Here is a 16,745-nt window from a genome sequence, read left to right on the forward strand (position 1 = left end):
ACGTGGCTACAGAGGACTGCAAAGCTGTTCCCACAAAAAGAGAGTGCTGATACCAGAGGGAGTGGAAAGCTGAGCTGAATCTATGCAAGACTCTGTTAGAAGCCCAAGGCCCACTGAATCTGGAAACCAATACTCTGCAAGGAGCAAAATGACCCAAGTCTGGTTTCTGAGTCGCTCAGGTTGGAGCACTCTGGCAGTACCCAGCCCGACTCCCCGCTTGAAGCCCATCCAGCTGGGCGAGCTGCTCAGGGCTCCTCCAGCTGAGTTTTGAGTATCTCCAAAGATGGACAGCTTATCAACCCTCTGGCATCTGTTCTGGTGTTTGGCCACCTTCATGGTGTAAAAAAGTTCCTCCTTGCAGAAGGGAAAGCTCGTGTCCTGCATTCCCGTGGGAAGCCACCTGCACTGCTCCCCATCCCCAGTCACCCCCAGCCCACGTGGCTACACAATGACATCCTGCACAGTGGCTGGCTCAGGGCTGGCACGTGGCCTCCAGGCAGCCGGCACGTCCGTCTGGCTGCCCCAGCCACTCCAAAACATAATGTACGTGAGGAGCCCATCAAAACCCTGGAGCCTGCTGATTTTCTTTCTTCTGCTCTGAGGTCTCCAGTTCAACAACTTATCTTGCTTCAGTTGTTTTGGGAGAGCAGAAAGAAAAACCTACCCTAAAGAAACGTGTGCTGGAAAATGTTTTGGTCCTACTGAAGTCAGCAGAAGTATGAGTACTGACCGCAGGAAAATGAGCATCTAAATAAATTTGAGCCAAGAGCACCCTAATATGACCACACCCTAAGGCTTGTGCAAGTTTTTGCAATGTTTTAAAGAGTAGCCATGTTTATCTCTGCACTGTGCCCCTTTCTAGCTGAGCTGGACTCATCAAGAGAGACACCCTCTGTGCTGGACCTTTGCTTCACCTGGCTGTATGGAAGCAGCCTCCTGGAAACAGGGGAAACACTCTGATCATGTTTTAATGAAAGATTGTGCTCATTATGCCTGAGTTTACAACCCACTGTTGTTGTGACTGTTTTCCAAGGGATGTTTCAGCTTTTCAAGGGAATACATCTTCCAAGCAGAACAACTCATCAGCAGGGCACAGATGCACACCCCTGCATCACCGCTCTTTTATCCCTGTAAGAGTCAGATGCTCGGCGTGCTGGGCTATGTAGTTATTTACAAACCATGACGGTTTGGTTCCAGTTTAGCTGGGATATAAGACTTCAGATGCAGGAACTTGAGCTACAGCAAGCAAAAGGCTTATTCTATGGAGAAGGATTTTGCTTTAGAAGCTGTTCAGTTGATGATTGCCTTTGATGAGTAAATATGATGCACAGCCCTCACTATTTCCATGAGACAAGTCTAAGAAATTTGTATACTGGGACAGTGAAATGCAGAGAGCAGCCCCACACTGGGTACTGGGAAGAAGCAGAAAAGGACAAAATCAGGGAGGCAGATCAAGTCCTGCTGCATGGAGGAGGAAGAAACATTCTTCAAGGGACAGGCTGGCACCAGAGTGATAAACTGACACAAAGTGTCAGAGCTCAAAGGGCGACACTTCATGAAATCAGAAGACACCGCTGCACTGATTCATGATCCATCTTAGTAAAAATCATACTCCAAAAGGAGCTGAGGGAAAGGGATGTCCAAGGTATCCTCTTGAAGGAAAATGAAGGAAATCAGAAGATGCAGGGACCCCACAGTGAAAATGCTGCTTAGCTAAGAGGTGTAAGGTAAAGAATCTGGGCTCTTAGGACACCAGAAAATTGCACAGTTCTGCAGAAGACCAGGCTGGCTGGAGCTGCAAGGAGGGGTTTCAATTAACAGAAGTGTGTGAAAAGAAGGGCCCACTAAACCCTCAGACTGTACAAAATCTTTGTGTTGGCAATGTATAACAGAGACAAAGAGTATGCTGTACAGAAATTCATAAATTGATTATGTATCAAGATTAGAAGCCCAGGTAATAAATGCAAGGACTAGAAATTGCTTGTTTAGAAACATGCATTTGAACTAGCTGATATTAATGAACCCTAATAGGATGACACATGACAGGAATGTTGATTAAGTTGTTTATAATCTCTTTAGAAAAGATCAACTCTGAAAAAGGGAAGTGAAACTGGCTCGCAGTATAAAACGGTGATGCTGGCAACTATGAAGTCAGTCATCTGGAATACTTATTCATCCACTGAACCTGAGAAGTAAAGCTTGTGGTGTCCCTCCAGGTGATAATCGCTTGACACCATTAAATTCAATTGAGCTTTATGAGTCATCCCCACAGAGGATGACTGCTACTTAAACACATATCAATAATGTTTGCAACATACCCCACACTCATTGTCATGAGGCAGTTCATTCTGAATGGTATAAATTGATGCTTTCAGTCTTCCAGATTTTCTAAAGTCCCTGGATGACAATTTTCTGACAAAAAGGCTACCTCCGGCAGGAGCAACATCTACATCACATCTTGTCTTGATGGACGAGGAGACCTGGTTTGCTGAACAAGGATGCTGAAGCAGCCTGAGGTATCAGCAGCCTTGGCTGCGATCACATCCACTGTGTGAATGTAAAACAAGGAAAGAGAACAAGTCAGATAAACTCACTGCCTTTCAAAAAGGGGATTTTCACAAAGCCAAAAAGTAACAAAAATGAGTTAGGAGAAAAACCCATTTAAACAGGAAAACATAGATGGTATTTGCAAACACTTTAAGAAAGTTTGCCAAAGAACAGTCCCAGAAAAACCCAACAACCTACCACCCTGTTTTTCAGGGTAAATAAAAGTAGACTGAACAAATATAAAATTTTATACCAAACTGATGAAGGAAGAAACCTGTGTTAAAAAATTATGAGGAAAGCTAAAGTGCACAGGGAGTATCAGTGGCTTGAAACAATAATGAAAAGAATACAAAAGCAACTGGGAATGGGAGATTCATCAACAGTGATATTAAAAACGTGGAATTTAAAAATAAGTATCTTGGCTGTGTGCAGACAAAAAGGTGAGCTGGTAGTGGGACATCACGCAGTGCTGGTGACCAAGTACTTTTCAGCCCAGCAGTCCTTAAACAGCATGTTAAACAGCTATTACGGTATTTTTTGCATCAGGAACTTTGTATCTGAGGAGTTGGCTGAGGAGCTTTTTAAACCGCTAATTATGAATTTTCAGAGACGTTAGCGCATGAGAGAAGTCTCAGCAGTCCAAAGAAAGCTGAAATTGTGCCAATATTTTTAAAAGGGAAAGAGGATGGCCAAAGTGAGAGAGCGTTAGCCTGACTTTGATCCCTGGAAAAAAAGCAGTGATGGGATTGATTGTGCAAGGCTTAGGTAATAAAGAATTAGAAGGGGCTAATAAAATTAAATGCTAATCAAGGTGGGTTTAAGTAAAATGGGTCTTCTCAAACTAATTTGATATCTTTTTATGAAATTACAAGTTTGGATGACAAATGAAATAGTGTTAAGGTAATAGACTTCTGTAAGGCACATGACTTGGCACCATTGCCTAGTATTTTGAGGAGGAAACGGGAATGATATAATTTTGACATGGCACACGTTAAATGAATTAAAAACCACCTAACCGATGTAATTAAATGAGGAATCATCCTTAAGAGGCTATATGTTTTGCAGGGTCCTCCAGGTAGTGGTTTCTGTCCCGACATGATTTAACTGTTAGATCTTGACCAGGAATCCTGCTTCCCCTTCAAAAAATGGTTTTACTGAAACTTCTATAGATGAACCAACTGTTGGACTGCAGGAAATACTGAACAGACCAGCTCACAGGTATGCTGTGATCTAGGTTTTTTTTAGAAAATGAGGTACAGCAAATTGGTAGACATTTCAGTATAGCCATGTATGAAATCATATCCCTAAACTTAAGGACATGGGCCAGAGTGACTTTGCCTCAGGGAGAAGAGCTCTAAAAAAAAAAGCTTGGATGTGGGTCTGGCTGGTAGAAAGTGCCTGGTGTGCCCAGTCGATGCCACGGCCAGAAGAGCAAATGCAGCAGTTGAGTTGCAGAAGGAGGTTACATGTCTTCTGCATTTGGTATCCCTGTGGCTGAGATTTGAAAACACCCCAGTTTGGACATCCCTGACTCTAGCATGATTTCGAGAAGTTGGAATAAACACCAGGAGGGCCCATGGAAATGGAAAAAGGACTGGAAGGTTTGCCTTAAGAGGTGAAAATCTGGGGACCTCTGTCTTGCTTAAAAAAGAAGAGGTTCAGATTGATTTCACCATGACCTTTATGTAACTGCAGGGTGCACAATCTGGAAGCTGCACAGAGGCAAATTCATATCTGAAATAACTTCATCTTAAAAATACATATATATGTATTGATACGTGTGTATATGGCGTTCTCTTTAAAAAGAGAGCAATTAGCCACTGAAACAACCTTCAAATGATTGCACTGATTCTTTGCAACTGGCAATTTTAAAATCAAGATCTGATGCGTATTTTCAGATGAAAATTAATTATGGGAGTCCCATTCATTAAAAATAAACAAACAAGAAAATACCCACGTGAACTCTTTCAGCTTAACTTACTGGGCTTTGGATCAGGTCCTGCCTTCATTATGGGGAATGCTGCAAAATGACCAGTGGCCAGGGTGCTTCTGCCCCCACTGCCTCGCTGGGGCTGTGCAAACCACTGGAACTAAGAAAAACACTCCTTTACCCAGACATGTCATTTCACACCCTGGCAGGCAATTAAAATGCAAATTAAAAATGTTAATTAGAACTGTTTCAACATCTATTCTAATGCACAAGATGGGAATTCTGTACAGTGTGTGGAGAAGGATGCATTGTTCCTCCGGCAAAACCCTTCCGCCACTCCTGCTCTGGAGTGAGCAGAAATGGCAGCTACTTTTTTGAAAAACTGATTGTATTAAAAAAAAAGAAAAAAAAAAAAAAGAAAATAAAAAGAAGAAAGTAACGAGGTCTGATCCTGATCTTAAATGCTGGGATAAATCCACTGAAGCCAGTGCAGCCACGGTACGTTGTTGATTTAACAAGATCAGACTCAAGCCCTGTAAAAATACTTGCACTGAAAGATGGTGCAAAAGGGTATCCACCCCACAAGGAAGCATCTGCGTTACACTAGTTTTACTATTGCCCCCCTCCCCCCCCCCCCCCCCCCTTTTTTTTAAATCACAGCCAATTTATGTGCAGCGGTAAAGACAGACAGACACTAGCTAACATAAGGCTCAGATGTAATGGACAGCAGCCTGGGGGATAACTTTGTTTCAGTAGGGGTTTGGGAGAGAAGGAGGCTGTACCACGGTGCTCAGCCCCTGTAGCTCTGCCCACACAGTACCTGAACTGAGTTTTTATAATAACAGCAGCTCTGTAAATGCATGCTGGCAGGGCTCCTTTCCACGTTAAATATGCAGTTGCTCCACTAAGGCTTATCCCAATACACCCTGATGTTTAAGACAACTTTCTCCCCTTTCCTATTTAAAATCTACCTACATCAAAGATGAAATCTGGATGCTCCCAGAGCTGTGATGAGGTTGTTTTTACAGCTATTTGAGCAGCATGTTATACCTGCTTATTTGAAGATGATGATATTTGTATTGTTGCTAAGAATTCATGCCAAGCATAATTTTGGGGCTTTGTGAAGCTATCATATTTGCATATTTTAAGTATTGATATAATACAAAATTCCTTTTATGACTCTTTTCACAGCATAATAATGCTCTTCCCATTGCATGACAGCCTTTAGCATGGAAAAATTCAAAAACAGAAGAAAATTATTTTATAGAAAATGGATTCTTTTTTACCCTGATTTTCATTTTCCCATGTTTGGAGCATTCCTTACTGCTCATGACCTGCTGCATATCATCCAGATAAAAACAGTAATTGTACAGAGATATAGGCACTTCACACAGTAATGTCTTAATGAAACAAATGAAATGACTGCATTCTGAAGAAGTTTGATTTATTTTTCATTCTCAAGAGCAGTGTATGTCTAGCCTTGCAGGCTTTATGCCCATTGATAATGTAGAAGATGGCACATATGAATCCCTTCCTTTCTCTTCTGTCCCTTTGCCTAGCCTCAGCCCTCCCTCTGCCCTTCCCTACTTCTTCATCCTTTGAGCACAGAAAGACTCTATTTCTGCTCTTGCAGGCTCCATGCCAAGCCCTAGGATAGAAATACCTGGTACAGAGTCTACAAACCTCTTCTTTCTTCCCTCCTTTAACTGATTCCCATCTTTCATTTCCCTTGTCCTGCTTCCTCATGCTCCTAGCAAACAGCTTTTGTGCCTCAGCCTTTCCACCCTGCTCCAAAAGGGCTCTCCTGGTGCTGTTCCCTCCCCCAAAGCAGCCCTTACTTCTTGGCAATAGCAGCAAACTGGCCTCAGGGCAGGGGATTTGGAATGGCCAAGTAGCTCAGGTGGGCTTGAGGATGTGCTAATGAGTAGCACATGTTACTGGTGAGCATCCATATTTACAGGGGCTTTGAAGTGAAAAAGGTGGGGGAAGGAGGAAAATTTACTGTGAGGTATTATCTTATTTTCTATATTTGGTTTATGCATGAAATTCACTTTCTGTGTGGTGAGGGGTATTTTTGTTGTATTTTAATTGCCTGGAAGTCCTATAGTGCTTGGCTGGTGTGAGGTTTCTTGCTGTGCAGGCTTGTGCTGGTGGTGACCTTGTCCTTCTGGGCATGCTGTTGCCCTGGGGGCTTCTCCCCATGCTGGTGACTAGTATTTCTTTGTGGTGGTTTCCTCCTGTAAATGGCTTTCTGAACAGTCAGGGTATATACCTTGGCAGTGGTGAGCTGGAGACACCTACTCACCAGACCCTTGTTAGAGGTGCCATGTGTGAACTTTACTGAGCGATGCAGCAGTGAGTGAAACTTGGATCTGCAGGTGGGGAAACAAGAAGGGTCTGGTGGGTGGGTGATGTGGCAGTGATGTAAGGCTCCTGTGCAGCAGCAGACTTGTTAGTGACTTCAGTTTCCTTCAATTAACTTATTCTCCTCTGGAGTAAAAGGAAATGAAACTTATAATGATGTTAAAACACTGCTGAAGGACCCATTTTCCTTTAGCCTTAGCAAACCCTTTGTCACCAGCTCAGAAGAGGCACATAAGCAGTCACAGGGATTGCTCTTTTTGGGGACAAAGCAGCAGGGAAATGCTGAGGGTGGGTGGAGGGGCCTGGCATTGCTCTGAAGGGAGCAGGCTGTTGTCCACAGCTGAGTTAACCCCTGGGGATCCTTGTCTGCTGTTCTCCAGGCTGCTGAAGGCACGTGTCTCCCCTGATTAGAGGTGTGCTTGTTCTCCCTTTGTGCCCCGTGGGAAGCCTGACACTGTTAAGCTTGATTAGCCCAGTCAGGTGCTTGACAGCAGCCCACCACAAAGCCCAGTGCAAGGGCTGGGCTGCAGCTGGGAGGCCATGCCCTAGCTCCTGTGCGTGCGGGCCAATGCCTCCCTTCCCAATGCCCTCTGTAGGACCCTCAGGGAGGGAGGTGAGAGACCTTGCTTAAAGGCTTTTCTCTACTGAGCCCAGAAGAGGTACATCTGGAGGGAACAGCCAGCGATGGCTCCCTGCAGCTTGATGGCCGGTGAGGGGCAGGGAGGGGTTTTGGTGTTTTGGTGGCAGCAGATGCTGCCTCACAGGGAGTGCTGGCAGGGACCTGTGCTGCCGAAATCCCTCCGAGGCGTTGCCCTCCTCCCCTCCTGCCCAAAGCAGCAGCTCAGTGGCAGCTGGGCCGGCGTCCGTGTGCCCATGATGCTGCTCCAGGGATGACAGAGAAAATGGGATCCTAAGCAGGCACGGGATCAATGTCCTGTGCTTGGAAATGAAACTTCTTAGCTTTGCACTGATGGTTTTTTTTTAATTATTATTTTCATAACCACCTCAGCTTTGCCGCAGTGTTTACATGCAGCAGCAGGAGACTATTACCCTGGGATAATGCCCAATCCCACTGACATTACCTGCCTCGCAGTGGAAAGAGTGGGGATCTCTGCCAAACCCTACTGGCTGGGGGTTAGAGGGAATGGCTGCAAAAAAATAAAACCCTCTTCTATTAAAAAGTTTATCCATCCAGCAGTTTGTGATTTATTTTTTTTTTTTTTTTAATATGAAAACTTACCTCAGTTATTTCAAAATGCTGGCAGTTGAAATTCAGTTTGTTGTTTGTTTTTTTTTTTTAGGTTGGATAAACAGTTGGTAAGTGCCATCCCCGCCTTTAAGAACTCACTAAAAAAGCCAGCATGACTTGATTTGTTTGTACAGCAAAAAGATTGTTCTTTAATCCCTTTGGAGTTGTTGGATTTGATACTCCTGCCAGTCAAACTAATGAAAAATCCTCTGGCAGGCTGTGTCAGGAAACCTGGAGATGCCCCCTCGCCTCTCCTGAAGACAGTGGGTATCCTGAAAATGGCGGAGCAAGGGACACGACGCCTGCATCCCTTTGTGAAACACAGTAGCTACACTCCATGCCAGGAAGCAGTGTGGGGATGGAAGTCTTATTGTATTTGATATAAAATTGGACCCAATTATCAAACAGGAGGTATAGGAGATTTTGAAGAAAAAGAAAACAAATTAAAAACCCCCAACCCCCCCAACCAATACTATGCAATAATCACTTAAGTAGTTAATTTTTTTTCTCCTTGGTTAGATCAGTGCAGTGAAATCCATGATTTAAAAAATAATTAATGTAATATTTCTGTTACAATCTTAGGTATTCCAAACAGCAATTAATTTTTTAATGAATATGAATGATTAATTCAATACATAAACTGTATGAAATAATAATAGAAATTAAATCATGCATGTTGTATCTGGCTGGGGAAGAGGAAAGAAGTTGCCATGAAGGAAGAGAGCAGGTTGAGGCTTCACACCAGTTACAAAGATAAAATTAAACAAAAATAAGCTAACTGGATCTTAAGAGGGGCTAAACTGAGCGCCTCTTGGGCTCAGCTCAGTTGCTGAAGCACAGTTACCTACTGAACTTTGAGATGCCCTCTGATGCTGGAGACATCCCTGCAGGGCTGGATGGTGTTAACACTGGACCTAGTGGGGAGGCCCAGTAGGAACAGATAACTCACGCCTGTGTTCTGGCAACTGAACCAGGACCAGCCCTTTTTAGTCACTTGCTGACATATGTATAAATGTTCTTAAGCCCCAGTGTTTTCTATTAATGGAACTAGGAATTTCTGCACTGATTTAGTATGGGAGATCATCCTTAAATAACAGTAGTTTGTCTCCTCTGTTAAATATCTAAGCAGCAATTTCAGGGACTTACAGATAGCAGTCAGTTTTGGAAAAAAGGTCTAGCAAGCATTTTTTTAAAGTTACTATTTCAAATATATCCACTTCCAGATGTATTTATTTTATAGTGGACTACAAATTACACAAATCTCAGAAACTAAAAGAGAAACAATACAGAACATCCAACCTAAAACCTCCCCAATGCTTTTTTTTTTTCTCACAATCTTCAAAATATCTCCTGAAAAGCTCCAAATGCACAGAAACATTTTCTCAGATTAAAAAAAATGCATTAAAGTGTTCTGCACTGGGAATATTTCAGATTCATCTCAATGGTTCATGCATTCACTAGAAATAATAGGAAAACCAATTCCTCTACCCTTTCCCATACAAAGACTTCCCTTTATAATATATGTGTGTGTGTACACACGCATAACTTGCTCTCTTTTCTTGTTTTATTAATTTTTATTAACTTATCTTTATATGTTACTGGGGAGGAATCAGTTCAGGTGATGAGGACAGGGCTCTTCGATGTACCAATGAAAACTAATCCAGGAATGAGACAGTGAAGTATTTATCTAACAACTCTTCAGAGCAGATAAGTGTTTAGTCGTTGATATAATCCCAAAAAGCAGGCTCTGATGATTATATTATCCTTTAATTATCACAGGAGTTCAACAGTCAAACAATTATCTTTGAATTTCCTCACCAGGATCTAAGTACCTAACAAGATGTTAAAACCGAATTTTTCTAGAACCGGGAAATCTAACCAGAGGTTTTACTTCCAATTTACTGTTTATTGTATAAATATATATATACACACATAGTATCCTTAAAAAATAAACCTCACGCTAACACTGGGAATATTTCATTGCAGTTAAGAAGCCAATGTTTATCGATAAATTAGCTTCTTTTCTAAACTGTGCTGAACGATGTAGAAGAGCAGTTTTAACAGAGAGGTGTGGTGTCCACACATAATTGGCATCTGCTCAGATTTCCATGGCCGGTCTATATTAACCTGTCTTTGTCAATACACATATGGCACTGCAAGTAGAGGAAAAAGATGCCCTGAGAAATGGGATGATTTTTTTGACTAATGAAGGCGTTTTAAAAGTAACATATTAAAAGTAACGCAATTAAAGTAACATATTAAAATTAACACATTTGGAAAATGGCAATTGAGGAAATTCAATAGTATGTCTTGTGAATGCGTAAAATTAAAGAATTTCCTTAAATGAATTGCTTTGGGAGACGTCTTAGGAAGCATTATTTTGACAATGTTAATTGTTGTCTTTTTCTTTTTTGATAAATGGATTATGCAAAATTAATTCCCTCACTGTGTAGATTTAATCCACAATACAGGACCACTTTCAGTATTTTAAAGTATTTTGAGTTTTCTAATGAATAGATACAAAAAAGCCATACTCAATTAATTTATTAGTTTGAAATTTGAAATTATAAATCAGTCACTGTCTTTATCTACAGTTTCCTGCATTTGACCAAATCCTACTGTATGAATGCCCGGAGAAAATCATTGTAGGATATTTTTGCAGACAAAGCTTTATCATAATATTCCAAAATGTTGAATAACTCCTCTTCAGTTAGGTCGATGCGGTACTCATGAAGAACCTAGAAAAGACAGAGACAACTTTAAAATTTATTCCAGTGCTTTGGTGAGCAAGAAGTAAACCATTAGTTTATCTTGCTAAAATTTCTTTACAAAATAACTTGATTCAGCTCCACTGTGTTTTAGGTTTCTCAGAATATCAGAAAATCAAACCTTCCTGTATTATGTCTTTACTCTTCCCATGCCAGTACCGGCTCCCTGGGATGTATATCGCAAAACCCGCATACGCAGGGGTTTTGTCCACTGGCCCCACTAGCACTTGCCTGAGGGAGCATTGGGAAATGGGTAGCACTCACATGCATAGAAGCTAATTTACCAAAAATACGTTTGAAGGGCTTTCACTACTATCTGGAGATGAGATGAAGAGGTGAAATACCTTCCTTTCTATCCTCCTTGGATTATCTGCAGCCTTTGCATCCAGAGAAACAGAAGAAATAATCCAGTCACTCAAACTGTGCAAGCCCCTACCTATATAATAATGCCCATGATGCACTCAGTGCTTTTAATTTCCATGGGACAAATGCTCAGCCTGTAAGCATACCTTCCTAACACTTCAGTGAGAACCCAACTTGAACAGGACGCATCTGGTTCACCTGATTCTAAAAGCCAGGTTAGATACCTGCATCTTTCAAATCTTTCACCCGGGGCATTTTTTCAGCACTTCAACAGTTTAAATGCTCTCAGTGCCCTAACAAGAAAGAAAATAATGCCTTAATTTCTGAGGATTACTTCTAGTTTTAGATGCACTTGGGAATTCAAACCCTGAAAGAGACCAGCAACACAGTGTGTCCTTGTGTGCTATGCCAGTTGTCATTAGTTTTCTGGCAAACTCAGATTAGTCTGTCCCTTTCCCTCTTAACAGCTCAGCATCAGAAATCACTAATGACCCCTTGCAGATAGTGCAGCCATAAATAGCAGTGTTACTGAAGTTAGTAGAGAGCTAATTTCCCTGTTTCAGTAAATTAAGTTACCTAGGAGATAAAGGGATCCGTACCTCCACAAATCACTTGATATCTTGTCAAACAGCAGATTAACACCTTTGTAGTAGGATTTTGGAATCGGAGATTGCTTCTTGATCTAGATCCAAGAGGAGTTAGTCTTTTGGTTGTGGGTTTGGTGTTTTGGGTTTTTTGTTTGTTTGTTTGTGGTTTTTTTTCCTTAGCTTATATCATTTTAGAAAGCTTGATTTGAAAGTTCTTGACGTTGCTTTAACTATAAATGGTAATCATCATATGTCCTAGAGCAACATGACAAATTAAAATCAAATGCAAAGGAGCCTGATCTTCACTCCTCGTCCCCTGAGCCTGGTCTGCTGAGGCAGTGCCCAAGCAGTCAGAAAGCTGCAGTGATAGACAGGGAGCCTCAGGCAGGAAGCTGATATAGCCACGTTGATACGTCTTGCTCCTCAGCCTTCACAGACGAGCAGGCAGGGACTTAGGTTTCAGCTATGTGGCAGTGCCAGAACATATCACATCGCCATCAGTCCTAAATAAGTAAAGATTTAAAAGAGCACTTCTGTGACAGGTATAATCTACTAGGTTTGTACTCTACCAGGCAACAAGCTGGCTTCCTGCAGCTCCAGGGGAAGGGGAGCATCAGAAGCGCACCTTATAGTGACTTGTTGCCACCAAGCATTTGCTTACTGTGATTGAGCATCCCATCCACTAGTTGATCAGTTCTTTGAAGCAGTAGTGATACCAAGGGGTGTCCTAAGACACACAGTATTAAATAGGTTTAAGGCCCAAAGCCCCTTTTTTTTTCTTGCATTTGAATAGCAAACATTCAGAATTACTCCAGAACAGATAGTGATTATTATTCCTAGTTAAAACAATAGCAAAGATGCTGAAACCAGTACCACTAAGCAAAAATCAAACTCCCCACAGGTCTAGATGAAGAATCACCGATATCCAGAATACACAGGTGTGTATTTGAGGAGATACAAGGTACTAAAATATTTGCAGAGGGTACGGATCCCTCGCCTAGCACAAAACTATGCTGCACACAGAAGAGCAGAGAGAGAAACCAGAAACAGAGGCTCTCAAGTAGCAACTGCTTGAGCCTGTTCCACCTTTAGGAGGGAGCAATATCGGTTAGAGGGTCACAGGATCCTGCAGCCGTAGCAGTGCCTGAAGGGAGACCTACCAAAATGTATGCTTCTATTTCCTTCCCACAGGTTTGTGAAAGATATGCATTTAAACTTTGTATAGGGACTAAGGGGTTTTTCTGTTTCATCTATTCAGGACCTCACTAAGACCTCCAACCTCAAGGAAGCGTAATTACACATGAAGAAAGATTACAGTGAGTAATGGTCAGAGCTGAAGTCATAAAGAGGGGCCAGGATGAGTTTATTCGTTCTGGTTCAGTACAATTTTTCAGAGAATTTTCAGTCAGGGAGCTCAGATTAGCCTACTGTAATTTTCTGACTAATTGCTAAATGCAACTTACTTGTCTGAAATCAGCAACATGTAGCAGTCCAGTGTGACTTTCATCATAGGATTTAAAAGTTCGCTTCATTGGTCTCCAACAGTGCAAGATCTGGGGCTGAATTCTCAGCATTGCGCTGAAGAATGATGTGGTTTGTGGTCCAGGACTCATCTAACAAAGTGGGATGAGAGAGACTTGCATTTACTAACATCATAATGAGCACAACTGGGCACAGCTATATTGCAGAATGAAAAAGGTGTTGGACTGCGATGCTGCCTTAATCTGCGACTGGTTGCTGAATACTTGTTTACAAATTATCGCAAGATACTGTTTACACAAGATTATTTTAACCTATAACATTTTGATATTCTTGGGAAGTGCAGATGGTGTATTTACTTAATCACTGTCAAAGCCCTAACTTTTTATTATTTGAAACTGATTCTGAAGTCAGTGTTACTTCTGCTCATATCTCAGTTTTCACATGTATTATGCTTGTCCTTGTTTCAACTCCCTCTTTCAGTAATTTTTAATTCTCCACAGTGGTCAAATTTCAGAGTGAAATTTTTGCTTAAAACTAACTGAGTGCATAAGCCAACTGTGGGAGCAGTACAGTATTTAAGAAAAAACAAAACCCTACTGTACACTTTTCCCAGTGCATAAAATACCTTGTAACCACTTTTGAACCTTTCTGCAGTTCCACAGCTGGACCGTAGCGTTAATTTTCCTCAGGCCGTGTTGTGGCCTGTTGTTTAGCTTGGCTAAACTTCTTACATTAGTGTACCCTGAACACATGTGAACTGCAGTACTGTTCATTAAGGCAAAATTAATTCTACTTGTACAAAGCTTTAATACTGGAGTGATGAGTAAGGGACTTTGGGAAAAATCAGCAAGCCCCAAGCCGCCTGCAGGGTCTGGATCTGCTCTACTATTTTCTTAAAATACAGCCCCATCTCAGGTTCCCCCTACACTCTACTGATATTTTTTATTGTAATTGGATAAGTCGATAGTGCCCTGTTTGTGCCAGTTGCACATGCCGCTGGAGTGTCTCCAAGCATCGCCTTGTGAAGGAAATGCACAGTTGGCTTTATACATCTCCTACGTACACACAGAGGCCGTACTGCACCACACGAGTTGTAAGAGGCCTGGGGAGCAGCTGCACCTTCTTTCTGTGCTCTTGGGGTATTCTTCCCTCGGACTATGTAGCTGAGGAATGAATGTGTACATGAATAATGCAGTTTCCAACCCAAAGTACTGAGTATCCTTGTGGGCTGAAGGGACAGAAAAGGCACTTTACGATGACTTCAACTTGGGTTATTTGTTATTTTCATAGCTCCGAGCCTGGATGCTTCCATGAAGCCCTAGGCCGTTGATTCTCTCAGGCTTTTGAGAAAGAGAAGGAACTGTGCCTAACACCAAAAGAAAAAGTTGTGGGGTTTTTTTTTTATTATTCCTTTTGTTTTGTGTCTGTACACTTACTAAGTGGAATGGGCTGAGCAATCTATGAAGAAATTTCATGTTGAATATTACTATGTAAAGGTGCTCAGAATATGGACCGAGACCTTCATTATTTTCTCTGAATAGAATAAATAGAATAAAAATTTGAGACTACTACATAGGCACTTAAAAATTACTGCTTTATCCACTCCAGAATACCTGGATGGAATTTTACAGCATCAAATTTGTGTATAAAGGGAACCTTATGTAAGATAATGAAGTCCTTTGATGCAAAACTTAATAGTTTTACCTCACTCTCCCTACTGGTTGTGAATACTTGATAATTCCTAATGATGCTCTCTTCATACCTTGGTAGCAATCTGTTCGTTCCACATCTGAAAACAGTTTGGTAATGTAATTTCTCTATAAAGTGCCGCTACTAACCATATCTAAACTAATTAGGCACAGTCAGAAACAGCCTAAAAATGTAGCAGGCTCGCTGAATGAGCAGATTTGGAATTTGGCACTGTTCCTACTTCATAACTTGATTGGGATGCTATTACTAATGCCTTCCTTTCTGGGCTACGAAAGCCAGATTTCTGTGACTCTTCTGATCTTTTCTGCCCTAGAGCAGTACTGTGTGCAGAGGTGAAGAGCCTGTGTGTGTAGCTGCCTTGCTGGGACTCTTTACTCTCCTCATCACAGCTTGAGAAGCAGGTATGTGTGGCAGGGAGAGCTGCAAGGCCGCAATGTGTGCTGACCAGTCCTGGCTACTAGGTGTTTTTAGTGACCATTAATAACAGTGTAAGTAAGAGCTGCTTCTGGGCTTTTCTCGCAGAGCCAGGTGTGGAACAAAGGCACAGCTTGCTAACAAGATCTCTAGTTGGGGCCATCCTAAAACACATTCCATGCACTTTTTATTTCTAACTTGATTTTTATTTAGTTCAACAAAAGCTCTTAAACCATCAGCTCCCATGTTTTCTATTTGGAATTGTTATCCAAATTTTAGCAAATTTAGCCAATTTACCATATAACCTGGATACCTAGAGCATGATCCCAAGGAGTTAAATCCTCCAACTGAAGGAGACACCAAATGAATACTAGGCAATTAATATCACAGTATTAAATAAGAGAATGCTGGAAAGTCTCTGCATAAAGTGACTATAGAAACAGGCCAGGAAATATCCTGTCAGTACAGCAGAAACCTAAAAAAAATTAGTCATTTTGATTTTTATAGGTTTTCTACCTACCGGCTTTTGTGGCTTCTGTATAATTACCCTCTGTAGCAGTGAGCTTTCCTGTGGTTTTAACAGCAAGACAGAACTCTGAAAGAAGTCATAGTATGCAAATTTTCCATTTTTCTTTAAATCATATTTTGTTGTTATTTGGTTAATTTCCCCTTCACTTAAATCCAGATTAAACTTCTCTGCTATATCTGAAATGCAAATAAATATTATTTTTGTCATTCTTAAAAATAGCCAGTCGTTGTCCTGTGTTAACAGGTTTTAGTAGAGATATGTTGACAGGTCATCAGTTGCAGTGACTGCTGCATAAGTGTGTTATGCAGTTCTTGCTATATGCAGGTGCATGCATATGTCTATATTTACAGGGTGGCAGTTCACATTCCACAGGGTTTCATGTCATTTTGATTTTAAATGCACAAGAAGTACTTCTTGACGTTAAAAACATAAAATCATTAAGGTTGGAAAAGACCTCCAGGATCATCAGGTCCAATCATCAGCCCAACACCACCATGTCTCCTAAACCATACCCTTAATTACCACATCTACACATTTTCTGAACACCTCCAGAGATGGTGACTACACCACCTCTCTAGGCAGCCTCTTCCAATGCCTCACCACTCTTTCAGTGAAGAATTTTTTCCTAATATGCAATCTAAACCTCCCCTGATGTGGCTTGAGCCTGTTTCCTCTCGTTCTACAGCTAGTAACTTGGGAGAAGAGACCAACATCCACCTCGCTGCAACCTCCTTTCAGGCAGTTGTAAAGAGCAATAAGGTCTCCCCTCAGCCTCCTCTTCTCCAGGCTAAACAACCCCAGT

The 16,745-nt window shown here is 41.6% G+C and overlaps 1 protein-coding gene across 1 annotated transcript in view; it reads right to left on the minus strand.

Moving 5' to 3' along the window:
* Window positions 1–10,705: 10,705 nt before the first annotated feature.
* Window positions 10,706–16,745, minus strand: part of EFCAB6 (EF-hand calcium binding domain 6) — a 109,609-nt gene continuing 103,569 nt past the window's right edge. The window contains 3 exon segments of the mRNA XM_064473730.1: window positions 10,706–10,828; window positions 13,272–13,421; window positions 15,935–16,119. Of these exon segments, the coding sequence (XP_064329800.1) occupies window positions 10,706–10,828; window positions 13,272–13,421; window positions 15,935–16,119 (458 nt within the window).

The sequence above is a fragment of the Phalacrocorax carbo genome, chromosome 1 (genome assembly GCF_963921805.1).
Source record: "Phalacrocorax carbo chromosome 1, bPhaCar2.1, whole genome shotgun sequence".
NCBI classification, from domain to species: domain Eukaryota; kingdom Metazoa; phylum Chordata; class Aves; order Suliformes; family Phalacrocoracidae; genus Phalacrocorax; species Phalacrocorax carbo.